Source organism: Heterodontus francisci, chromosome 16 (genome assembly GCF_036365525.1).
Source record: "Heterodontus francisci isolate sHetFra1 chromosome 16, sHetFra1.hap1, whole genome shotgun sequence".
Lineage (NCBI taxonomy): Eukaryota > Metazoa > Chordata > Chondrichthyes > Heterodontiformes > Heterodontidae > Heterodontus > Heterodontus francisci.
The window spans coordinates 58,500,013-58,527,646 of NC_090386.1; the positions used below are offsets into that span (position 1 = coordinate 58,500,013).

The window sequence follows — 27,634 nt, forward strand, 5'->3', positions numbered from 1 at the left end:
TTTAAGAGGCATAAGGTGAAAGTATTGCAGCACTTCTAGCTGACCATATTCACTTCATGCACAATTACACAAATAAACACTGAGCATTTCACAACCATACATTTTGAAATCCGTCCTTTTAATGGGCTGATCGGAAAGACAAACAGCACTAGGAATACTAAAGTGGCGAGTACTAAACAAGAAAGATACAGCAAATAGGTGCTGTAGGATAGCAAATGCACTCTGGCAACAGTTGTAAGGTCATGTGCAATGAGGCAGAACCTGACTCATTAATTTTCATTACTGCATTGCTTGTCCTGCTACTACTGATGTCCTGAGCTTTGTTATCCTCCTCATCCACAATGGCTTGTTGCTCATATTCAAGCAGTTCCAATAATAAGCCTTTTGTCCTTAGCATATATTTGCAGCATGCAACACACAAGAGCAATGCTGCAACTCATTCTATTCTAATTTCCCGGACTGCCTTGAGCAATTCAAACAGCTTGAACGCTATAAGTGTCCACTAAATTAGTCTTCTAGCTCACCCATGTGCCTTATTCTAGTTGTGCTGGGTTTGGAGCTGATGACCAAGTCTCATGAGCCACAATTGCAACATATAACCAACCTCCCAAAAGTAAATCATCCATATCTCTGAAACTTTGGGACATACAAAACTATGTTAGGATATAGGAATTGTGAGTGCTCCTCAGGAAGTGTACATTCACATTCCCCTTATGGGGAAATCTAGGACTGGGGGCACAGTTTCAAAATAAGGGGTCTCCCATTTAAAACTAAGATGAGGAGGAATTTCTTCTCTCAAAGGGTCATTAATCTTTTACATTCTCTAGCCCAGAAAACAGTGGAGGCTGGGTCATTGAATATATTCAAGGCTGAACTGGACAGGTTTTTGATCTACAAGGGACTAAAGAGTTATGGAGGCAAGCAGGAAAGTGAAGTTCCAGCCACAATTAGATCAGCCATGATCTTATTGAATGGCAGAGCAGGCTCAAGGGGCCAAATGGCCTACTCCTGCTCCTATTTTTGAGTTCCTATATTCTTATGTATGATTTTCATGCAGTGAATGCATACCTTTTAAGGTACCATTAAAATAGAAGGTACAAGTTGGTACAGTGATACAATGTGCTACAGCACCTGCTGTGCTAGACAAAGATGAAAAGCAGAGGAGCAGAGGCCATTGTTCTTTGCGTAGTCATAAGCAAACAAATAATAAAATATACAGCTATTAATGATAACACAGTTGAAAGCTCACTGATCAGTATGGAAATTCATTAAAAAAAAACTTCAAACCAAAAATACTGGAGAGTATATAACAAACACTTCCATTTCACTGTATCAAATACCTGGCGGTGTTACGATATACAGCTGAGGTGCTGAGATGATGGACTAGCTGAATAAAAATAAAGACATGGCTCTGGATCACAATCTGTTACAAAAATGTTTCAAATCTCACATAAACAGATTGAATAACGAATAGATAGATCACATACTTCATAACATTTTATTGAGAATGAATTTTAAGATAAGGATCTATTTTCCCTGGAAGTGTTGGTGCACTATTTTCCCAACTGCACAGTAAAAGGAGGATTAGAAAGACTTTGCGTTCAATGTTTTCTTATATGTGATGGTACCCATGCAAGTGAAATCAAAATAGACAAATTTAATTTTGCAACTTTTGAAGCCAAATCCTAGTGGTTTAGGAATCCAAAATTTTCAGTCCTAAAAACTACTACAAAATGGGAGAGAAAACCTTTAATTATGGTTTCCCAGCCGTAGTACTTACATATCAGGAAGTAGTTTGGGAATGATCTCCACAACAAACTTTGCATCCTTATGGAATATTTCATTCGGGATAGTATCCATGGACATTTTGTGCACAGAAAAGTTTGTCTTCTGGTTGGTTTCCCTCTCGTGTTTATGACCATCATTGTGAAACTCTTTAGTCACAGCATGTGCCACCCAGATGTAGTTATCAGGGTCAATATTCAGCTCTGAGGAATTTTCTGACATGTGAAGGGCCTTCAATCTTTGATAAAGAGGCTCATCCTTTTTGGTCAGATTCCAATCTACTTTTTGTTTCAGGCCTCTACACCGGATACACAGATAGCAATTGGTCAGGGCACTTCCAATGTGCCAATTTTTGCAATATTCTTTGGGAATGGAAAATGAACCATGCAACTTCCTGTCTTGTCTATCCTCCATTGTCCAAGTTATCTTAACATCATAGATGACAATAACTTCATTCTCGCATACAGCACTTGATGCAGATTCCATTGCACACAATGGTCCCCAGATTGTTTGGTATTCCTTTGCATCGCTATAGCTCTTTTTGGGTGACTTTGAAGCATACTCTGAGAAACATGTAATGGGATTTTCTACATGCTCTACACAAATCTCAAACATTGGAGTTATACTCAACAGCTGCACAGCTGGCACCAAGAAACCATTCCTTACATCCGTGGTCAGCTGCAACTGCAATGCATCACCATTTTTCACCTCCAGGGAAATGTGCACAAAATGTGAAATTGAAGAAAGTTGGCACTTGCTTGCTTCTATTTTGCCGAAGTACCCTTGCTTGCCATTAGATTTGACACTTTGGCACTTTTCCAGAAGAAGGGCAGCCACCTTGGAAAATTCTTCAGATCTGACTGCTTTCACAAATTGTTGCCAAGTGTTAGCACTAATAGTATGGACATGTGGGTTACAGAATGGCTTAGGTGGAAGAATAACATTTCTTGGAGTTTCTAAGCAGTAGACTCTTTTCTTCCATGTTAATTTCATTGATTGTTTACTCTGATCAAATGCAGGTTGATCCACCAGCTGCAGAGTTTTGTAGTTTATAGGATGGAGCTCTGCTAGAGTGTCCCCATGCAAAGGGAACATAACCCTGAAGCACCTGGCTAGTGGTTCAACATCAACAGCGAATGCCAGCTTTTGCATCACTTGACGTCTAAGCTGCATTGCCAAGTAAAGTTTTTGAGCTTTTTTTTCATAACTTGAAGCCTTCCTATTCTTTCTGTTGAAATCAGTACATAATTTGTCAATTTCTTGTTTGGTGTATGGAAGACAGCCACTGCATAAGACTGTGGCAAGGAGTCGCTGGATAATAATGTCCAGGTATCGGCGAACTGGTGATGTGGCCCAGGTATAGGATTCAAGGTGCAGAGAGTAATGGCCCTGCTTTGACATAGGTGTTGTGTTGGAACGAAGAAAGAAGGATTTGAGCATAAGTTTTCTCAGTTCTAATGTTACTGGTGCAAGATTTGGGTGGATATCATCTGTTGCAATAAAATCTGTCAACTTATGAATGTCATTATCCTTAGCTGCTGTTATCAGGCTGTTCCACAAAGAAGACAAGATTTGGAATTCCTCACAAGGTGGAGATTGAAAACTTGGTGTGATGCCGACGTGGTGAGAGAGATGAATGGAAAGGCAAATCAAGTTTCTGTATTTACTTTCCAGATTGGCCATATCTTGATGTGCAGGAGGACCCTGGCATCTCAATGGTGTCACATTCACTGTTTGCATCTTATTGGTCAAGAATTCAGCGACAAAGCTATTCATCATTATCATGAGTTCTTCAATCATCTGATGGGATTGTCTGTTTCCTGGGTGCCTCTGTTCATCAGGCTTTTCATAATAGCAATCGTCTTGAAGTCGACATTTTCTGTGAATTCTGGAGAAGTGAAAGGCCACAGCAACTGAATCTTCCAAAGTATCAAATCTCAATTCACTTCCACTGAAACCCTTGATAATGTCCTCTGCTTCGTCATAGGAAAGTTTTCTATCTGACTGAATAACAGAAAGTGAAAAGTTTGCTTTAACAACTTTGTCTGTACCCTTTTGTACAACAACAAACAGAGAGATGACCTTGCAGTCTTTTCCTGGCAGCAAGCTGCAGAGTTCTTGACTGAGCTTTGGTGGTAGCATGTGAATTGGATCTCTGTCAGGAGGATAATAACTAACTCCACGCTTGCGTGCCTCATCATCTAAGGAACTACCTTTTGACACAAAGCTTGCTACATCTGTGATGTGAACCCCTATTTCATAATTTTCATCTAACTCTCTCACACTAATAGCATCATCGAGATCCTTGGAATTCATGGGATCTACAGTGAATGTTAAATACTTCCGGCAATCCCTTCGATCTCCCCCCGAAGTTTTCTTAGATTTCTGGCTGTGTTCGGCTAACTCTTTGATAACTTCTTTTGGATAGCTATCATGAATTTGATAGTCCAAGTTCAGTATTTCCATTCCCTGATCCATTGTTACTGCTGCAGGGAGTACTTTAGTTACAATTCCCAATGGAAAGTAAAAGCAGTTACGCCAGCACAACAGTTCAACGACAAAGAAATAATTTCTCCGTATTTCTTCAGTAAGGCGAATAGTACTTGTAGTCACAAATTTTTCTTTTTTACGTTTGCGGATAGGGATTATGTTGCGAGATTTTTTATCTGCTGGTGGTGTGTAGATTTTTGTAACACATTTGTTGACAGGAACCATTACGTGCGAATCATATTCATCAACCGTGCAGACAAAGATTCTTGGCAAATCGCCTGCCTTCAGCACTCCAACAACCTTTCCACTTAAGCCAGAATTATCACCTTGGCCTGAGTTCTGGGGCAGAATTTCAACTAAAACCTGATCACCAGGGAAAGACTGTCCACAATTAACTCGCCCTTGTATCTTAATGTGTGCAGATTGAGGATCATCCAGGGGTACGGCATAGCCTTTGTAAAATTTTTCCATGACTATCTCACATCGCTTATACTTTGTAGGCTGAGTTAACATTAGCGTCTCCAGGACATGTGTAGGATAATGTGTGTACTGCACATTTCGTTTCTTCTGAAAGGACTGCGTGGATACTGCTAGAATTCCATTACTCTTATTCTCTTGTTCTATATCCTCTCCTTCAACAACGTCCATCAATCCTTCCTCCGTCACTGTTAATGTCACATTCTTGCTCTCATCTAAAAGTTCTTGTAGTATTGGATCAACATCTTTGTCTGAATAATAAGAATCATTGTCACTTTCATCTTCTTCCTTGGCAGCCCAGTTCTCAATGTCAACAATGGCTTGTTTAATCTGTTCCATTGTCAGCTCCTCTGGGTAAATACTTCGATTGTCAATAGACTCCTGAATATACCTCTTCCAAATTTTGCTGCACTTTCCAACAGAGCAAAGAGCCACAGCATGACCAACAACTATCACAAGAGACTGGGCTCGTGTCATGGCTGTATTCAAAACCCTAGGTTGATTGAAAAACTCTAAACTGGCACTCTTTGAAGAAATGCTGCTTTCACATGTATGCACTGTGGAGATGATCATCACTCTGAACTGCTTTCCTAATGAGAGAAAAAACAAAAAAAGATTATCCCATATGTAGCTATCATTGCTGTAAATAAATGTATCAAAATATTCAAATGCTTCTTTTCTAAGGCAGTCTGTTGATGCACTGTGCTATTAAGCATCGTAGTAGGATTCAGGAAGATGTAGCAATTTTCTACAATCAAAGATCTCTGTCAAAAATCTGCCTTCTCAGTCAAAGGTAGGTGAAGAAACTAAATCACTAAAATTTATGTTAGATAATACTTTAAAAGTTACTTCACACTTAGGAAAAAGCAAATGTAATAGACTGAATGCTGATGACCAACATTCAATACTGCCAACAATGGTGACATTATTAAAAGCAGATCTCCTATACTGCTGTTCATGGTCAGTTGAAGAGTAAGCTATTATATAAGGTTAGAACCACTTTACCACGCAATGTAAGGTGTATTATTCAGTTGTTAACACGCAGTTGTGTAACTTAGTGTGCTCCTTTAAGGTCATTTGTGCTGTAATTGCTGTGTCTTCCTGGGACCATGAGCAATTCATTGTTCTTGAACACGTTAGGCCAATTAGAGGTCAAATTGATTTTCTTTTTAAAGGTTTTTAAGTATTACTTCTGAAGTCAATTAGAAGGTCATTTGTAAAGGTGGGAAGTTACTTTTTGCAATGGAAATGATGGTCTTAAAAAAATCTTTTCATTTTTTTCAAAGTTTTACACAATTAATTCTATACATGACACTGTGTTACACTTCTGATATTTAAGCCGGATATTTTCTTGGGCTCACTACAACTTCCATCAACACAGTGGCACAGTGGTTAGCACCGCAGCCTCACAGCTCCAGCGACCCGGGTTCAGTTCTGGGTACTGCTTGTGCGGAGTTTGCAAGTTCTTCCTGTGACCGTGTGGATTTTCGCCAGGTGCTCTGGTTTCCTCCCACAGCCAAAGACTTGCAGGTTGATAGGTAAATTGGCCATTATAAATTGCCCCTAGTATTGGTAGGGGAATATAGGGAAGGTGGGGATGTGGTCGGAATATAGGATTAGTATAAATGGGTGGTTGATGGTCAGCACAGACTTGGTGGGCCGAAGGGCCTGTTTCAGTGCTGTATCTCTAAATGAATAAATAGCTTTCATCCCGACAAACCAGAAACTTCAGTTACCTACCCAATGAATAGGTAAATTTAACAAGACCCTGGGCTCTGGAATATATCAAGAGCCACCATGTGACCTCTTCATCTTCAGTAGGCAGAAGAATGTATATTCTATCAGACTATAGTTCAGGCTATAAACCACTTGCTGGGATGAATTTTATTCTCCAGCCGCCACGCCCACACATGGAGGCCGTGTGCCACCATGCCGCTGCGAGCTAGCATGCAGTGGCTCATCTGCATACACCGGACAGTCTGCCCACCCCAATCACATGGGCTTTGCAATGCTGGAAATGGTGTCAGGTGCTGGCGCACCATTTTTAAAGCATTGCCAGACCTATACAGTTGAAGTCCATACCCATTCCACCAAAAACTGTTTCTTTTGCCAATTATTCAAGGTCCTGATAAAAGTTATTTCATTCAGAAAGAAGATTTGATCTTTATATTTGGCTTCAACTTGAGGGAGGGAGGAGGAAGGGGATAGTCCTTATTTTGCATTATTATAATTTATTAAAGTTCTGATAATCTCTTATTAATAATAATCAGCTCCCCTTAACTGTTTGTATTTTTTAAAATTCCGTTTTACTTAGGACAGTGTATGGCTTGTAGTTCGAGAGTACATTTTTAGTTTATTTTTCATTGCGCACAAACATTTAGCTGTTTTAGCTGTTTTGTTGCCATGCCAATATGATACAATGCAGACTTGAGGGAGGTGGTGGTGTAGTGGTAATGTCACTAGACTAGTAACCCAATGCCCCAGACTATTGTTCTGAGGACATGGGTTCGAATCCCATCATGGCAGATGGTTGGAATTTGAATTTAATTAATAAATATGGAATTAAAAAGCTAGTCTAATGATGACCATGAAACCATTGTCAATGGTTATAAAAACACATCTGGTTCACTCATGTCCTTTGGGGAAGAAAATCTGCCATCCTTACCTGGTCTGGCCTACATGTGACTCCAGACCCACAGCAATGTGGTTAACTCTTAAATGCCTTCTGAAATGGCCTAGCAAGCCATTCAGTTCAAGGGCATTTTGGGATGAGGACTAAATGCTGGCCTAGTCAGTGATGCCCACAAACGAATAAAAAAAAATGGCTGGTTGAAGCTCATACCCCCGCCCCCCGGAAATATAAATAAATGGTCAACCTGTTTCTGCACTGCTCCCCCTCCCCCACCCCCAAAACACTTACATTTAATATGTGACTTTCCCCCCTGAACTGCACAAAGTGCAGTGGTCACACCTTCCATCAGCGACACCCCGCACCCCCCCCCCCCCCACCCGGCTACCTACACATGCAGGGCTGGATTTTATGCACCCGCCACCAGGAGCAGTGGCAGGCGATAAAAATGGCGGCCCACAATAATATGCCGGTCGGGCTGCCCCCCCCCCCATCCCCCCAATCAAGTGGAGGGGGCAGTCTCTATGTGCCAGCAATGGTGTCAGCTGTCTATGCGCAGGCACTGGCACCATTTTTAAAGCCCTGCCAGCTAATTAAAATTTTTGAAGTTATACGCCCACTCTACTGATTAAAACATAGCAGCAGGAGTAGGCCATTCAGCCCATTGAGCCTGCTCCACCATTCAATTAAATCCTGGCTGATCATCTACCTCAACTCCACTTCCCCGTGCTATCCCCATAGCCCTTGATGCCATTAGTATCCAAACAGCCATCGATTTCTGTCTTGAACATGCTCAATAATTGAGCTTTTACAGCCCTCTGGGGTAGAGAATTCCAAAGATTCACCACCCCCGAAGTGAAGAAATTACCCCTAATCACAGTCTTTTTCATCAGAAAAGTGATGGAAGGGTTGTCAACAGTGCTATCAAACGGTACTTGCTCAGCAATAACCTGCACACTGACGCTCAGTTTGGGTTCCACCAGGGCTACTCAGCTCCTAACCTCATTACGGCCTTGGTCCAAACATGGACAAAAGAGCTGATGTCCAGAGGTGAGGTGAGGTGACTGCCCCTGACATCAAGGCAGCATTTGACCAAGTATGGCATCAGGGGGCCCTAGCAAAACTGGGGTCAATGGAAATCAGGGGGAAAACTCTCTGTTGTTTGGAGTCATACCTAACACAAAGGAAGATGGCTGTGGTTTTTTTATTTGTTCATGGGACGTGGGCGTCGCTGACGAGGGCAGCATTTATTGCCTTTGAGAAGGCGGTGGTGAGCTGCCTTCTTGAACCGCTGCAGTCCATGTAGGGTAGATACACCCAGAGTGCTTTTAGGAAGGGAGTTCCAGGATTTTGTTCTAAGTCAGGATGATGTGTGGCTTGGAGGGGAACTTGCAGGTGATGGTGCTCCCCTGCATCTGCTGACCTTGTCCTTCTAGGTGGTAGAGGCCGCGGGTTTGGAAGGTGCTATATAAGGAGCCTTGGTGCATTGCTGCAGTGCATCTTGTAGATCGCCACTGAAATGGTTGGGGCTGGTACATTTAGGAGTAAATGAGTTTTTAATGGCATAATAAGTGATAATTGTGGCTAAACAACTTCCCTGGCCCTGAAAAAATAATTTTACAAGTGTGCAGTCTCATTCTGTCAGAGAAAACATAATGTTGCAGATTTATAAAAAATAAAAATTACATTTTTTACATTGTCTGCCTGTCTCTTTTCTCTATCTCTTCCTTAATCCCATCTGTATATTGCAATCTTTAATTTTCTTCCTGTACATGATTTAAATGTGATTTATATTTCCTGTTTTTACTTCCTCGTTTAAACGCAGCGTGGTTCAGTGAGGATTCTTCAGTCTAATTGTTTGAAGAGCCCCACTATTGCTTGCCCTGTTCAGAGATGCCACAGATCGCCTCTAGAGGGTGCTGCATTGAAACAGACAGCTGATGACTGGAGGTCTCTGCTGACAAGCCCACGCAAAGTCTCTGGGCAATTGTATATGGGGGAAACGACGAAAGCTGTTCCTTTGCCACTGAGTGCAAAATCCAGGCCACTGTAGCTGCTGCTGTAGGTTCTGCACATATGTTGCTCCAAAGTCCTGCTTCTTTTTATTTCCAAGGCTAATACCTTTAAGGTTCTGCTGCAGGTCCTCACAGCTAGTCATCTTTCCCGACATCCCACCTGCAGATCAGCAAGCTGCCTATTGGGGAACTTGTTTTGTTTTATAATGAGGACCCCGGACCAAAACTTATCAGGTCCCATGCTGAATCCTCTGGGCAGCCACCATATACATCCTGCATAATGTCTGCCAAGTTAAATCTTGCCACAAGAATTTAGACCCCAGCTGATTGTATCTCAGATACCAGTATATAAGTGTTGGAAATTTAGAGCACTTTCTAAATATAGAATTCTAATTAGTATGGAATTTGGCAGGCTCTGCTCTTGAATTTCCAGTGACTGATAACATCTTGCCTTGTAATGTTTTATCTTGGATGCTTTTCAAGCATCTTCAAAAAAGGATATCTTAAATGTATCTTTTTAACTTATATGCTCAGATCCAAATTGAAAACGAATTTTAACAAAAACAAAATATTGTGTGCATACAGATTTCTATAATTGTTAAAATAGCTTACAATTCTCTTTAGAACCACACTGCCACAAAGTTTTCTTGCTCCCATTGGTGAAACAGCCTCACAGTATAAATGAGAGCGGTTTCTCAACAGGAGGTAGAAATCTCAAATGCAGTTTCAGTAAGAAAAATGCATTAAACGCAATTTTATATTTCAACTAGCTATAAATGCACCTACCTTGAATATTGAAAACATTCTCTACAGTTACTGCTGCGTGTTTACTTCTCCTCAGTTTCTGCCTCAAGCACTGAACCTGAAAATAAAATTTTAAAAGTGATTATTAAATTAAATGCACAAATTAGTGCCATTTTGTTTTTTTGGGTACAATAAATTCGAAGTCCTTCTGAATGAAATGAAAATTCGAATTTAGAGAGAGAAGTATACAACTTCACCTTTCCAATTATTATTGGTAGTCCCCAATTTTAGTCATGCTGGGCCGGATTTTGTTCTCCCAACGTTGGGTTTAGTGGTGGGGGCGGGCCGGAGAATCAGAGCGGCAGCAGCCACCACAGAACCCGATGCCAGGATTGCCAGTTCCGATCTTCCCGGGGGCGGAAAGGTTCTGTGGCGGCATCTCCACTGCTCTGCTACGGGACCCTACTTTAAATATAGTAAGTATCTCTTTGTATCTGTAGTGGTGATGTTGGGAATGGCATTAAACAGGAAATTAGAGATGCATGCGATAAACGAACATCTGTAATTATGGGTGTTTAATCTGCATATAGATTGGGCAAATCAAATTAGTCACAAAACCGTAGAGGAGGAATTCTTGGAGTGTATACGGGATGGTTTTCTGGATCAATACGTTGAGGAACCAACTGGAGAACAGGCCTAGACTGGGTTGTGTAATGAGAGAGGAATAATTGACAATCTAGTGGTGCGAGACCCATTGGGGATGAGCGACCACAATATGATAGAATTCTTCATCAAGACGGAGAGCGACGTAGTTGATTCGGAGACTAGGGTCCTGAATCTTAGTAAAGGAAACTACGAAGGTATGACGCACGAGTTGGCTATGATGGATTGGGAAATGTTATTTAAGGGATGACGGTGGATAGGCAATGGCAAACATTTAAATAGCGCATGGATGAACTGCAACAATTGTTTATCCCTGTCAGGCGCAAAAGTAAAAAAGGAAAGGTAGCCAAACCATGGCTTACAAGGGAAAGTAGTGATAGCATTAGATCCGAGGAAGAGGCATATAAATCTGCCAGGAAAAACAACAGACCTGAGGATTGGGAGCAGTTTTGAATTCAGCAAAGGAGGACCAAGGGATTGATTAAGAAGGGGAAAATAGAGTACGAGAGCAAGCTTGCAGGGAACATAAAACATGAGTGTAAAAGTTTCTATCGGTATGTGAAGAGAAAAAGATTGGTGAAGACAAATGTAGGTCCCTTACAGTCAGAAACAGGGGAATTTATTATGGGGAGCAAAGAAATGGCTGACCAACTGAATGCATACTTTGGTTCTGTCTTCACAAAGGAGGACACAAATATCATACCAGAAATGTTGGGGAACTCAGGGCTTAGCGAGAGAGAGGAACGGAAGGAAATCAATATTAGTAGAGAGATGGTGTTGGGGAAATTGATGGGATTGAAGACTGATAAATCCCCAGGGCCTGATGGTATGCATCCCAGAGTACTTAAGGAAGTGGCCCTAGAAATAGTGGATGCATTGGTGGTCATCTTCCAAGATTCTATAGACTATGGAACAGTCCCTGCAGATTGGTGGGTAGCTAATGTAACCCCACTATTTAAAAAGGGAGGTAGAGAGAAAGCAGGGAATTATAGACCAGTCAGCCTGACGTCGTAGTGGGGAAAATTCTAGAGTCCATTATCAAAGGTTTTATAGCGGAGCACTTAGAGAACAGTGGTAGAATCGGGCAGAGTCAGCATGGATTTACAAAAGGGAAATCATGCTTGACAAATCTACTAGAATTCTTCGAGGATGTAACTAGTAGAGTTGATGACGGACAGCCAGTGGATGTGGTTTATTTGGACTTTCAGAAGACTTTCGACAAAGTTCCACATAAGAGATTAACATGTAAAATTAAAGCGCATGGAATTGGGGGTAGTGTATTGCGATGGATAGAAAATTGGTTGGCAGACAGGAAACAAAGAGTAGGGATAAATGGGTCTTTTTCCGAATGGCAGACAGTGACTAGTGTGGTACCGCAGGGATCGGTGCTCGGACCCCAGCTATTCACAATACATATTAATGATTTAGATGAGGGAACTAAATGTAATATTTCCAAATTTGCAGATGACACAAAACTGGATGAGAGGGTGAGTTGTGTGGAGGATGCAGAGAGGCTTCAGGGTGATTTGGACAAGTTGAGTGAGTGGGCTAATGCATGGCAGATGCAGTATAATGTGGATAAATGTGAGGTTATCCACTTTGGTAGCAAAAACAGGAAGGCAGATTATTATCTGAATGGCTATAAACTGAGAGAGGGGAATACGCAGCGAGACCTGGGTGTTCTCGCACACCAGTCGCTGAAGGTAAGCTTGCAGGTCCAACAGGTGGTAAAAAAGGCAAATGGTGTGTTGGCCTTCAAAGCAAGAGGATTTGAGTACAGGAGCAGGGATGTCTTGCTGCAATTATACAGGGCCTTGGTGAGGCCACACCTGGAATATTGTGAGCAGTTTTGGTCTCCTTATCTGAGGAAGGATGTTCTTGCTATAGAGGGAGCGCAGCGAAGGTTTACCAGACTGACTCCTGGGATAGCGGGACTGACGTAGGAGGAGAGATTGAGTCGGTTAGGATTATATGCGCTAGAGTTCAGAAAAGTGAGGGGGGATCGCATAGAAACCTATAAAATTATAACAGGAATTGACAGGGTAGATGCAGGAAGGATGTTCCTGATGGTGGGGGAGTCCAGAAACAGGGTCATAGTCTCAGGATACAGGGTAAACCTTTCAGGACTGAGATGAGGAGAAATTTCTTCACCCAAAAACTGGTCAGCCTGTGGATTTCGCTACCACAGAAAGCAGTTGAGGCCAAAACATTGTATGTTTTCAAGAAGGAGTTAGATATAACTCTTAGGTCTAAAGGGATCAAAGGGTATGGGGCGAAAGCGGGAACAGGTTACTGAGTTGGATGATCAACCATGATCATAATGAATGGCGGAGCAGACTCAAAGGGCCGAATGGCCTACTCCTGCTCCTATTTTCTATATTTCTATGTTTCTATGTTTCAACCCAAACCTCCAAGCCACCCAATTCCAGCTTTAACTGAGGATGGGAGGTAGGGGTGAGCTGCCTGCCTGGACAATCCTCCACTATCGGCCACGCCACCCCATCGAGGCCTCCAATCTTGTCCCCACAAGCCCCTGACACCCACCCGCCATGGAAAGGTCTCCAACCTTCTCCCCACCAGGCCTACGATTTACCCCAAGGCTCCCGATCTCTCACCCAGGCCTGCCACATCCCCTACCAACAACCCACAGGCCTTGGATGCCCTTTCTAGGCCTCAAATTATCCCCCTGAGCTCCCCCCATTGAGGCCTCCAACCTCCATACCCACCTAGGACCGGCAGCTCCTTCCTCAACCACGGGTCCAGCCCTGGCCATCAGACCTACCCCCCGCCCCCACCCGCCCCCACCACCAATCAACATCTCATTCCTCCCCAATGGATCGACACCCCTTTAACTCCCCCCAGGATACTGGGATTAACCCTCTTTACACCCCTGATCCTACCACTGCACCCCTCACCCCGATCGACCCTCCTCCCACCCCCAATCAGCCCCCCCTTTCACCTGCTCCTTCACATCCCCAGATCAACCTCCACAATCAACTCCCCTTCCCCCTCAGCTGGAATCATCTGCCTTCACCTCTCTTGGGTTGGAACCCCTTCCTCCCCCCACCAGAATCCAAACCCCTTCATCCCACCCCCAGTGCTATGCCCCCTAACCCCAATCGACATACTCCCACCCCAGCACTGCACAGCGTGCAGGGGGAGTTCCGACTTCAGGGTTCCTCATGACTTTCCAAGCCCCCACTCCCAGCAGGCCAGTTAAGTAAAGATTCAGACCTCAGTGTCTAACCAGGAAGTATAAAGCAGTAAATATAAATTAGAATTTTAAAAAAAATTCATTTTCAGAGGTTGTTTGGCAGTAATTATCAATTAGCGCAATTAAAAATTCACTTACTTCTGTATGCACCAGTCCTCATTTTTTAACCTGTCATTAGTGGGCTAATGCCCCAACTTCACAGCACTGCATGTCTTTCAATGTTATATCTATTGGCAAGGACTGTTACAGTGCACATTTGTGCAGGGTACCTCTGATGGATTACTGAATTTAAATGCAGTTATGCAGACAGTGGAAGCTTCTGTCTGTTTTCTCCATTATAACGGTGAGTGCTGATAGCCTGACCGTTGTTCTACATGCAAAATCTAGGCCACTGTCACCTAGGAATTCCTGGAGCCTCACTCTACCAGCAAAGCAGAACTTAGGCCAACCAATATCAGTATCAGTGGAACTTATCCTGATTGTGCTCCCTGTGGTGTGAAAGTTCCGAGTTATGTTCACTTACTCTGCCACAGTCAGAGCTCTTCCTATGTTGTACCTTGTTAGCAGATCTGACTGCACCAACAGCTCCTTGAAAGTTTCATGACCGAAACACTGCTTCCTGAGACAGAGTTCCTGGAACAGGTCTTGGAAAGTGCATCTTGCCCTATAGGTCTTGCTGGATGGGTAGTGCTAGAATAATTTGCCTCTTTTCTGGTATTGCCTAATTAAACTAGTTTCCCTGACAGTTTCCTGCTACTTCTCATCCTACCACCACCTGCATATAGATCTAATTAAGTGCAATTCTCAGTGAGGAACCCATTGTGCAGTCCTCAGATACTCGCTCAGTAATTGTGTTGAAATAGAATGCTTTCCAAGAGTAATACGGAATATAGGAGAAAGGTTCCCAAGTATGACAGTGATTGTTTTCCCCAGTTCCAGTAATGTATCCCATGAAATGGTAATAGGCTCCACAAACAATTTCAGTTGATCAGTGTCCCTTTAACCAAGTTCTTCTGCCTTGATGAATATGCTTTTCAAACAGTGACATATACTCTCAAAGGCAGACAGGAAGGTGTAATTCACAGAATAGGACTAACTCTGTCACTTGCATGTGGTTGTCACTGGGAGAATGGGCACTTCACCAGCAGAACGTAGAATAAGTTGGACCAGTTAAAAATTCTTGGCCCCACAAAGGCATAAATGTTGCCACAGGCTATTCTTAGCTGTTCCAGGAACTTAAATCTATTCCCAAAACTCTCCTTTCAAGATAACCTTATTCCTTTACATGTTATTAAGTGGCTTCAATATTTACTCTAAGCTTTATTACCTGAAAACCTTCAGAAGACACAACACAAACTGTGCTTGGATCTGGTTCTCCCCATTCCACGGGCCAGTTATTCAGAACAGATTCTACCTTTTCAACAACTTGGAGAGCTTCAGCCTCATTATACCAGGACAATTTGGAAGAGTTGAAACTGCTGCTCCCATGGACATGGCAAAACATCAGAGGGTAGAACTTAGGGTGACATGGAATGTTTCCACTTGCTTGAATGGCATCAACAATTCCCACATAAAAATGCTTTGACACAAAGTCAATGATCTCTTTTACCGATCTATAGTTTTGCCTGAAGATTATGCGGCTTTTAGTTGCCTTGACATGTTTTTCCTTCTGATAGTATTGGAACAGACGATTGAGCAAGGTGTAGTCTGACATCTCGCTGCTTTCAATGGAGAAAAGCTTAGGTGTCACCTGCATGTGATCTCCTGCGAGGACAATTCGTGTTTTATTGTCAGCTATGGCCAGTGGAATCAGTGCATCACATTCCAACATCTGAGCTGCTTCATCGATCAGAATATGTGTGAAAAAGCCGAGAGGCAGTTTGAGTTCAGAAAACAATTTTGCCTGCATGCAAGTGGTAATCACTATACGGTATGATTCCAAGGTACTTCTGTCAGGTGTAATAAAAGAATTGTTTGAAATTAAACAGTATTGTTTTGTGATGTGATCAGTATGAATGGGGTTTTGTTTCACGTATTTCATTCGCAGGGGTCTTCCTTCAGGATGCCCAGAACAGACATGATGATGGAAATAATCCTTGACATACAAGTCTGCAGCACTGAAATGACAAAACAAACAATAATGAGTTAATTAATTAGATCAAATTAATTTATTAAGGATATTAAAATACTTTTAAAAGTTTGCATATACACTTCATGATGGGATGTACTGATATTAATATGGTGACAACAGAAGTTATGATGTTTTTATGTTTGTATATGGGTCATAAAGATAACTGAAGCATATGGTTTTGTACTCCAGAATTAAACTTGTCATTCTATTAATCATTAACTGTGGGCACAAGTTCAAAATTGATAGAATTTTATTAAATAGCCCATACATTTTTTATGCTCAAATTTTAAAAATGTAAGTTTCTACAGCAACCAGCTCTCAACTGTCTGTGATGTGATGCTGATTGACTTTTAGTCAACCCATTCTACAAATAAATGTTTTTGCTCCACATGAAGTCCCATTATTTTATCCAAAAGAAACACAGAAATTCAATAATCTGAGTTGACAAGTTAGAAAATGTAATATTAAGTTTAGTGAGTTTCTTTCATATTTATAACCCATTTTCAAAAGTAATTTGTACACTTGCTGTTTATGAACAACGCCCTAATAAATTAGAGTCTCTACATGTAAACCATCCTAGAGTAACCCTAAATATTATAGAGGAGGATATTTGTACACTAGCACTGTCTCTCAGTTATTGCCTTGATGTGCTTTTTCTGCTTTATAACTGTTAGGCAGAGATACATCCATTAATCCAGTTAAATTAATAGATGGAAAATTGGGTTAACTCCATTATGGGTGTGTGGTCCTCCTTACCTGATTTTTCTCTTTGTGCTGCAGTTTGGTTATGCTTGAAGCCAAGCACAATTACAGGGAAATCTACCCCTTATTGATCATTCCAGGGTTATCTTAATCATTGAACCTTGTTAGATTCTTAGCTCCATCTCTTCTTTAGATATCGCCTGGCCTGGTTGGATCATTCCGAGAGCAGACACTAGCTTCCCAATGAAAATTAGAAAATAGTTTCTTCTTTTAAATAAGTAGTTTTGGAAACTTTGAATAATTTTATTTAATCGTCTTGGTTACGCCTTATCCAATAAATGATACCTAATAAATGGACTTTCGTTCTAAAACAACTCTCACATTAAAAATGTTAATTTCAGATATCAAGTATGAACAGCAATGGAGGGCAGTTCATAATTCTGTATCTCTCCCAGTTACACCATTAAGAACATATATGGAGACTGCATGAAAAAATAGTTGGTGTAGGCTGGCTTACATTGGAATTTGAGGAATGGGAGAGGTATTCTAATTCTTCTTGGTTGTTTATCCAGAAAACCATTAAGGACAATATGAAGTGAAAGCAATTGTATGGACTATATAACCTTTAGACTCTGCTTTTAACAACAGCAATGAATAGAGGAGTTCTGATGTTGTTTCATGCGTGTATTGTTCCTTTCACAGTGTGAAATATCACTAACTGAGATTTTGAAAATACCAATAATCATGAGTTTGGAGATAATTCAGAATGTTATGTGCTGTTAAATATTCCATTAATGAAAGAATTACCGTATTATCCTTTTGTAAACAGATAATAACAATTCAAGACACCACTCACCTGTTCGTGTCAGTGCATAGCAGCAATCTAGTGTTGGGTGTCTTCACTATTTCCATAGCTGCTGTTGCCAAGGTAAAGGTTTTTCCAGTTCCAAAAGGACCGTAAATCAGAAGAGGGGGGACTGAATTTTCCCCGGAAGTTTGTCCAGCAATGAAGGCGACAGCATCACGTTGCTTTTGGTTTCCAGTTGGAATAGGATAGGTAAAGCGAGGAATGGAACAGGTAGTGATGTCTGGGAAAATAATTTGTTTATTTGGAAGTAGGTCCACAGCTTGGTGCTTGAAGCAAAAGGAAAGCCGGTCTAATTGGAATTGAATCTCTACATTCTGATGGCTTCCCTTGTGGAAAGCAAGATCATTGTGACATCGTGGTGACAGCTTGAGAGCAATGCGATTTTCATTGTTAGCCTCACGAAAGATGGCAGCTTCATAAACTACATTGTTTGAAGAAGGATTTGGTGCTAACAGCACAGTATTAACTGCTCTCTTGAACAGGAAGCCTTCATTTGTATTAGTCAAATCAAGAGGGGGTGGAAAAACAGCAAAGAGCTCTCCAACTTGTGCAATCATCAACCCTTCAAACTCATCTTGCAATTTATCAGTGACAGAGATGATCACCCTGAGGCTGAGCCTATCAAGGAGAAATTTGGCAATTATGTTTAATAAGATCAACACACAAGTCTTTACCGTTACTTGATTATCTTACAACAATGTACAAATTAACAAAGCTATGCATCAGGAAAAAGTATGACCTGGAAATTGGTTTATGACAGTAGGCCGGTGCGTACTGGGTGCTGGAAATGACAATGGGCCTCAGTCTTCATTGAAAGGAAACTGATGAATTGCAGAAACCTGCTGGGCAGCAGCAGGGAGCTCGCCAGATAAAGGGGATATTAACTCTGGGTAGCAGCCCTCAAATTGAATGTGGAAGAAAGGGGAAAGCAATCGGTTGGGATGGGGGTGACTGGCAGTGGGTCAAGCAATTGAAAGGGAGGGGGAAGTGATGGAGAGAGGGAATGGACAGTGACCGGTAGAGGGAGGGGTCACCATCAGTAGAGGGAGGGGCAGCAATTGGTAAAAGGTGATCGAAAGAGGGAGGGACAGTAATCGGCAGAGAGGGGCAGTGACTGGCAGAGGGAGGGGGAAGTGATCAAAAGAGAGAGAGACAGTGATCGGCAGAGGGAGGGGTAGCAATCAGTAGATGGAGGGGTAATAACCGGTAAAGGGAGGGGTAGTGATTGGTAGAGGGAGCAGTAGCGATAACTACAGGCATATTTGATGCAACTCTGGCTCAGTTAAAACATCTGGTTTCTGCCCCATTACAGGAGGGGCAATGGCCAGGCCCTACTTCTACCCACCATTCTGCCCCCACCAAGCTATTTTTGTAAAAGAATTTGTGAATTGATTGTGGGTCCAAGCAGTTTTCTTAGCACAAACCCCTCAGTGGGGCCCATTAACAATCGATCAAAGCCTAATCTGGCTGACCATACTACACTGGGTCCTGAATGGGCTGGGAAGTATTATCTCCTTATTCAGGGAGTCTCCATGCCTTGGTCAGGCCCCCTGAGGTGATTTATTTGTCTTGTTAGGGGAAGGCAGAGGTTATGCCCCTTACATGCCAGGCCAGAAAATCCTGGAAACAATGCACAACTGGAGCAACTGAGTCCCTGCCGTTTTCTGGTGGGTTCCACCAGTCAGTTAAAAGTGGAACTCCTGATGAAATTTAGAGCCCACATTTTCATGTATCTGGCGAGTTTAGCATCTAATTTTTCTGAAATAGTATCTGTGCTGTGTGCTAGTGAAGAGAGACATGGGGCAATTAGGCAGACCAACCTGTGGTGCAGGCCAGGGGAGCAGCAACCTTAATTACAAGAAAAAACATTTTTAAAATCTTGTCAAAAACGCAATATCTTAAGAGCTGCAATACTGTCACTCAAATGACAATAATAATGAATATAGTTAAATATATGAATGCATTTTTTGTTCAATAAAAATTTTATTCTATGTATTTTGTTATTTATTTATTATGTTAAAAGTTTTGTAACTAAAACCAGTGTTATTATTTTTAAAGCAATAAATAAATAAAATTGAAGGTATTATGGTAGCTAAAATTGTAAAAATTTAGATGAATGGAAAAACAGGAGATGGGTGTATTTATATGTGCATAAATAAAAAGATGGATGCAAAATATAGGAAATGAAAAAGACTTTTATTTTAATGTGATTTCTGCTGTTGGATTTCTTTGGAGAATCATTTGATATCTGGACATATTTAGACGGTTGGGAGCTGCACATGAGTCCTTAATGAGCCGCATGCGGCTCCAAAGCCACAGGTTGCTAATCCCCGGTGTAAGCAATCAGAGTTTCGGTTCCTCAAACAATGAGACAGCTTTTGGAATTGGGGGAAGCTTATACTGACCAGATGGGCTCCGTCTAAACAAATGTGAGTTAGAGATGTTTGCTGGCAGGTTAAATAGAATGGAGGGGAAGTGTTTAAAGATGTGTGGCAGGAGTTGCACCCATACCAATTGGAGCAAACTTTAAGGAGTACCACTGAAAGCACAAATCAAAGGTTTATAAATCTAATTCTGATGGCGAGAAATGAACTATATAAAACTTTCAGTAAAGTGAATGGGAAAGGTTAAAAGTATTGGGGCTGTGCTTGCATTAATGCAAGAGGTCTAACAGGTAAGATTTGTGATCTTCTAGGTCTTGTAGACCATCCTCTGCAGAAAAAGGCAAACCTTCTTCTGTTTAGATTCAAATGTGTAATTCTGGCTCAACTGATTAAGGGCTTGAATGAGACATTTTTTGTACACTATCAGGGCAACTTTCTCATCAGATACTGTACCTTGAAACTATATCTGCTTCAGCTTGTTCCTCTTGGTAGAGGAAATTGTGCATTCTTTCTCTGTAATTTAGAGGTGTTATTGGAATTTTTGCCATGTCCTTGACTTTATATTCCAATGATAAAGCAGGTGGCTTGTATTTCTGCAACACCAGGAGCTCATATTCGGTTTTCCCCATGCAAGGCACTATCCTTCGATTGCCACTGTGCCACCTCTCTAGATTGGCAAATTGGATATCACTGCTCAGGTTTTCACGTGGTTGCAAAACATTTTCTTCACTGATGTAAATCTTCCTGAGAAGTAGAGGTCGACTTCCAAAATCGAAAACAACCCATTGGTCATACATTCCTAAGTTTACAGCTTTGAATGAGACCCTAACATGATAGGAAGTTTCTGATATTTTGAATTTGATGCCTTCAGCATGAGAACAATTCTTTGGTATATCCTTTCCTTCCAGACAGAACACTGCACCAGGTTCTCTCTTTAGCAGTACAACATTTCGCAATTGTTTCTGCACAAATAAGAATAAAATAACATCAGCGATATTCTTCTTTCAATTCAGATGTGGGAGTTGCAACATTTTTTTCAATAAATAGATATAAACCCAGTAGCTGTCTGATAACATGTATAATCATTCACACAGAAGGTGTGCTCATAGTTCAACAAAAATTACCAGCCTTGCTCAGAGAGGTGCATGAAATGTAAAATCCTCCACTTATACATTAGAGGTTAGGATTAAGGCATGTTGCAAGACTAAAGAAAGGAGAAATCTATCCTGCATTTATCTGTTCTGTACCTGCCCTGGGAGTACCCGATGCCAACACTGAATGACAAAAGCGGCAAAGTTTTCCATTTTTCAGCATTGACGTTAGTGGCAAAGTTTTCCATTTTTCAGCATTGACGTTATTTAATCTTGACAATTATAAATTTCAACAAAAATACAAATGTTCAAAAAGCAGAGGAACATTGAAAGCAAAGAAAGATTGTAATCATAAAATGAAGAGACTGAGCTGTTCAGCTTTAGTGGTGGCATAAAGTCCACTTTAGATATCCAATTAATTAACCTTTTGTGTATTGTAAGTGTTACGGACAGATAGGAGTTGCTAGGGATGGTTTCCCTTTTTTTAACCTCTCAACTGACTGAAGACAGCATGTTTTTAAAAGGTGTTTTAACCGCTGAGTGGTTTTAATGGTCAACAAACTGACAAATGACAGGTATTCTCATAAGTTTAAGAAAGATAAATGTTTATTATATAACACCCAAAAATATATGCAACTTCACCCACTCTCACATGCATATAGATACACACACAAAAGAAAAGATAGGGATTAAAAGATAATATGCGTTTAGGTCTGATGGTTTTAAAAAGAGTTCTCTGTAAAACTTCCTTTTTCCCTGGAATGAAGACCTGACTGAAACAGTGCAAGTCTGGTTTTCCTTTTTTTCTGGTGCACTGAAGAAAACAAGAAAAAAACTCGGAAGGTTCAAGAAGACGGATGCATTGTTGCAGACATCTCTTGTTATATCTCAGTCACAGTTTAATGGTGAAAGCCTGGCTCGATTTCTCAGGTAGAGAGTTCATGGCTAACTCCAGTCTCTGCCTAGATGCAGTTTAAAGATGGTAATCTTAAGCAGGGTCCTTCCTCTTCACTGGAATAGATGGAATTTTCACTTTTGAACTAATAACTGAATTAAAACCAACAGTGATTCTGCTCTGATTGTTCACTTCATCTGTGCACCACCGTTGCCAGTTACAATTCTTTCTCCTGATTGGTCAGTTTGAATCTGGGCCGCTTTGGCTGTTTGGGTTTGTTTCATAAGCATATTATGTAGTTCATAATTTTTCCTTGCGTGAGCATGACAAAAAAACCATATGAGCTGTGTGTGTGATCCCTCCCCTTCATGGTCCAAATTGTCATTTACCATCTAGAGTGATCACAGTGCAAATAGTGGATGGGAGTGGAATTCAAAGCTGGAGCCTCTTTCCATAATGATGCAAGACAGCGGTGAACTTTTAACTTCAATAAAAAGGAAAATCGGGTGCAACGTATAACAGGCAGCCGATTCACTATAGCCAGTTTTAAGCTACTGCCAAAGTTGAATCTTCCACACGTGGGGCGGGATTTCAATTTCTGGGTCAGAACCGTGACGTCCTGATGATATCTGGGTCCTGACACCGCACCGATGCAGAAATGTGCATGTGCCACGATTTTGATTTGCAAATTACTTGATTGGCCAAGAGTCCATTTGTCGCCCAAATAGCAGCAGCGGGCACGGGAAGGAGGTGGATCTAAGCAAGCAGCAGGCCTGATTTAAAGAGTGGGCAGCAGCCATTGCTGAGGGTGCTGTTCAGCTGGAAAATAAAATCACAACCTGAGCAGAGGGCAGTGGGCAGGGGGGGCCCCATGCCAGTGCAATCCCCTGTTTTTCAGATGACTCACTGGAGGTCCTGCTGGAGGCAGTAAATGCTCACAGTAACATTCTCTTCCCTGCCAGCAGCAACAGGAGGCCCACAAGACTCACCAAGAGGACATGGCTGCAGGTGGAACACTAGGTCAGCAGCAGAGGAGTGATGAGGAGGAACTGAGTGCAGTGCAGGAAGCATTTCAATGTCCATCTTAGGTCTGGCAAGGTGAGTAGCAAAAGGGACCCAAATAGTACATCACCCGGTCAGCAGTTATCAGCATGCAAAAGAGAGGGGCATCCTGATGCCAATAGAGATCTCTGCACCATGGGAGAGTGGTGTGCTCAAGTGCCTTGCTGACCCATAAGGATAAGTGAGAACCCTAGTGCTGCTGTCAGGAGACTGGAGTGCAGACTACAATATCGTCTGCGAATGATAAGCTGCAAGTGGAGAGGGAGGGATGCATTGCCCTAATGGCATTGTTCTTCACCTTGCAGGCCAAAAGGGAGATGAATGGTCAGGAGAATGAGGAAGTAAACCTGGAAGATGGGCTGCCACAGCTCGTGGTTCTGACACGGTTTGAGGAGCAGGCGCTTGATGGGTATAGAGTGGCCAGCCACAGCGACGCTGGGGACAGAGCAGCAGGTGCCTGCCACGAACAGGGTGAAGACATCTCAACATTTCCAGGTTCAGGCAATGCATGGCAATGCTCCCCATGCAACCAGCTGTCAATGCATAAGCTGTCATCTCAGTATTTTCAGCAACAGAAGCATCTGTTGAGTGTACTGATCTCTCATCACTGTCTTCTCTAATGTCTCCCACTGTGCCAGCTGCAGAGAGGCAGGAGTCCACACTCAGAGAACAAGTTCCTGAGGACTCAGAGGAGGAAGACACCGCGGAGCCTGCACCATCACACCTTTCTAGTGCATCTTCCACCAGCACAGATACTCATACCTCGTTGGGTCCTCGCACGTTATTAGAAACAATTTACTTGCTTATAACCTTTCACATTTCTAATATTTGCCAGTTCTGAAGAAGGGTTACTGACCTGAAACTCTGCTTCTCTCTCCACATATGCTGCCAGACCTGCTGAGTATTTCCAGCATTTCTGGTTTTTATTTCTGATTTCCAGCATCCGCAGTATTTTGCTTTTATTTTAGTACTATTAAATGGAAATTGGCTGTCAAGGACTTGTTCCTAAGTGGACTAGAAAGCAAAGTACCAGTCGCTTAGAAATATTGGGGTGGAGTTTCTGCTCGGTTGCACCTTTTTTTCAGCACAATTTGGCCAGAATCAACATAACCTGTGCAAAAGATTGTGGAAGTTTAAGCACAAATTATGTCCAGCGCAAATCCATTTTCTGTGATCTGTTATGCTAGTTTAAAAAAATCATGCTAGAAGTCTGGTCCACCCACAAAATTGGCCACAGGCCAAGTGATTTAATAATCATTGGCAGTTTCCACTAATTGCACTTGCTTGCAGGCCTTCGCAAAGGCTCCAAAATTAAGCTGGAGCTTTTTGGGGCACAAGAACACTAATAAGCAAGGTTTAAAAGAATTTAAAGGGTTTTTTTAATTACTAAGAAACTGACTACTGTACCCCAATACAACTAGAAAATGGTTCTGTATATTTTTTAAAAGTCATTTTTAGCAATTCTAGATTGGATTACTCACAGGTGGTAAATTAACATTGTGATCAAAAATGCTTATTTTTTTGTGATAAACCCACTTTCAGCTGTATTAATCAAATTAAGTTTTAAAACGCTGCCCTTTTGCTTTTGTTCATAGAACATAGAACAGTACAGCACAGTACAGGCCCTTCGGCCCACGATGTTGTGCCGAACCTTTAACCTACTCTAAGATCAAACTACCTACCTACCCTTCATTCTACTATCGTCCATGTACCTATCCAAGAGTCGCTTAAATGTCCCTAATGTATCTGCTTCTACTACCACCGCTGACAGCGCATTCCACGCACCCACCACTCTCTGTGTAAAGAACCTTCCTCTGACATCTCACCGAACCCTTCCTCCAATCACTTTAAAATTATGCCCCCTGGTGATAGCCCTTTCCGCCCTGGGAAAAAGTCTCTGGCTATCCACTCTATCTATGCCTCTCATCTTGTACCCCTCTATCAAGTCACCTCTCATCCTTCTTCACTCCAATGAGAAAAGCCCTAGCTCCCTCAATCTTTCTTCGTAAGACATGCCCTCCAGTCCAGGCAGCATCCTGGTAAATCTCCTCTGCACCCTCTCTAAAGCTTCCACATCCTTCCTATAATGAGGCGACCAGAACCGAACACAATATTCCAAGTGTGGTCTAACCAGGGCTTTATAGAGCTGCAGCATAACCTCGCGGCTCTTAAACTCAATCCCCCTGTTAATGAAAGCCAACACACCATACGCCTTCTTAATAACCCTATCAACTTGGGTGGCAATTTTGAGCGATCTATGGACATGGACCCCAAGATCCCTCTGTTCCTCCACACTACCAAGAATCCTGTCTTTAAGCCTGTATTCTGCATTCAAATTCGACCTTCCAAAATGAATCACTTCACACTTTTCCAGGTTGAACTCCATCTGCCACTTCTCAGCCCAGCTGTGCATCCTGTCAATGGCCCGTTGCAACCTACAACAGCCTTCCACACTATCCACAACTCCAGCAATCTTCGTGTCATCGGCAAACTTGCTAACCCAGCCTTCCACTTCCTCATCCAAGTCATTTATAAAAATCACAAAGAGCAGAGGTCCCAGAACAGATCCCTGCGGAACACCACTGGTCACCGAGCTCCATGCTGAATACTTTCCATCTACTACCACCCTCTGTCTTCTATGGGCCAGCCAATTTTGTATCCAGACAGCCAACTTTCCCTGTATCCCATGCCTCCTTACTTTCTGAATGAGCCTACCATGGGGAACCTTATCAAACGCCTTGCTAAAATCCACATACACCACATCCACTGCTCTTCCTTCATCAATGTGTTTTGTCACATCTTCAAAGAATTCAATAAGGCTTGTGAGGCATGACCTGCCCCTCACAAAGCCATGCTGACTGTCTCTAATCAAACCATGCTTTTCCAAATAATCATAAATCCTGTCTCTCAGAATCCTCTCCAATAATTTGTCCACTACCGACATAAGACTGACTGGTCTATAATTCCCAGGGTTATCCCTATTCCCTTTCTTGAACAAGGGAATAACATTTGCCACCCTCCAATCATCCGGTACTACTCCAGTGGACAGTGAGGACGCAAAGATCATCGCCAAAGGCGCGGCAATCTCTTCCCTCGCTTCCCGTAATATCCTTGGGTATATCCCGTCTGGCCCCGGGGACTTATCTGTCCTCATATCATTCAAAATTTCCAGCACATCCTCCCTCTTAACCTCAACCTGTTCGAGCATATCAGTCTGTTTCACGCTGTCCTCACAAACGACCAGGTCCCTCTCACTCGTGAATATTGAAGCAAAGTATTCATTTAGGACCACCCCTACCTCCTCCGACTCCAGGCACAAGTTCCCTCCACTATCCCTGATCGGCCCTACCCTCACTTTGGCCATCCTCTTGTTCCTCACATAAGTGTAGAACGCCTTGGGATTTTCCTTAATCCTACCCGCCAAGACTTTTTCATGTCCCCTTCTAGCTCTCCTAAGTCCATTCTTCAGTTCCTTCCTGGCTACCTTGTAACCCTCTAGAGCCCTGTCTGATCCTTGCTTCCTCAACCTTAAGTAAGCTTCCTTCTTCCTCTTGACTAGCTGTTCCACATCTCTTGTCATCCAAGGTTCATTCACCCTACCATCCCTTCCTTGCCTCATCGGGACAAACCTATCCATGGCAAATTTTGCATTTGTCAATAATGCAAATGAGTTTGAGCAGGATCTCAAAAAGAAAGATTACTCAAAAGTAGCACAATTTCGAATGCAATTTGTGCCCGTATCATCGATTGTATCCAAAGCGGAAACTCTGCTCCATTGCCTGGAATGGTGTCATCCTTCTTTACTTTGAACTAACTAGATTGGGTACAAGAATATACTTTTCCTTTTTTTTGCTTTTATTCCACAGTATATTACTTGTCTGTTTAGTTCTGCGTGAATCTGGACATCATGGGGGTGCTGTATCGTCAGGTTATTTCACTAAGTAATCTTAACAATGTTTCAGACTTTAGTCTATGGCTTTATCCATGTTTGCAATGCAAATATGTGTTTGTGTGTTAGTGACAGTCCAAAGAGTGCAGTGACTGGAAAAGCTTTTATCAAGAATTTACTGGCCTCAGTCCTAATTCAATATGGATTGGATATTATTTTTCAATAGTTATATCATCTTTTAGCAGTGAAGGAATCGGAGTTGGGTTTTGATTAAAGAAAAAAAATGCTTCAAGTTCTAAAGAATCTAAAGAATCCAATTTAAATTCATAATTTATGGAGATGGTTTGATTCTGAAACTTCTTCCACCTGTAGTAATTTACTGCTAACATGTTACCAATATGAGAAATGTCATGATAATGAGAGATCATATTGTTACCGTCATTTTGCTACAGTCAAGTGGTGCGATGTGGGTGGTTCCCACTGTTCAACTCCCTACCTGACCGCAGCAAGTTGCTCGGTTGCACCTTTTTTTCAGCACAATTTGGCCAGAATCAACATAACCTGTGCAAAAGATTGCGGAAGTTTAAGCACAAAT

At 42.0% G+C, this 27,634-nt stretch overlaps 1 protein-coding gene across 4 annotated transcripts in view; it reads right to left on the bottom strand.

The window, feature by feature from the left end:
• The window catches only part of helz2a (helicase with zinc finger 2a), a 163,866-nt gene that overhangs the window by 71,455 nt on the left and 64,777 nt on the right, over positions 1-27,634 (bottom strand). For all 4 annotated transcript variants that reach the window (XM_068048217.1, XM_068048215.1, XM_068048216.1 and 1 more), the window contains exons 5-9: positions 20,556-21,064; positions 17,707-18,336; positions 15,345-16,134; positions 10,183-10,258; positions 1,781-5,342 (exon numbers count right to left, since the gene is read on the bottom strand). In XM_068048217.1, the coding sequence (XP_067904318.1) occupies positions 1,781-5,342; positions 10,183-10,258; positions 15,345-16,134; positions 17,707-18,336; positions 20,556-21,064 (5,567 nt within the window). The remainder of the gene's footprint in view (positions 1-1,780; positions 5,343-10,182; positions 10,259-15,344; positions 16,135-17,706; positions 18,337-20,555; positions 21,065-27,634) is intronic.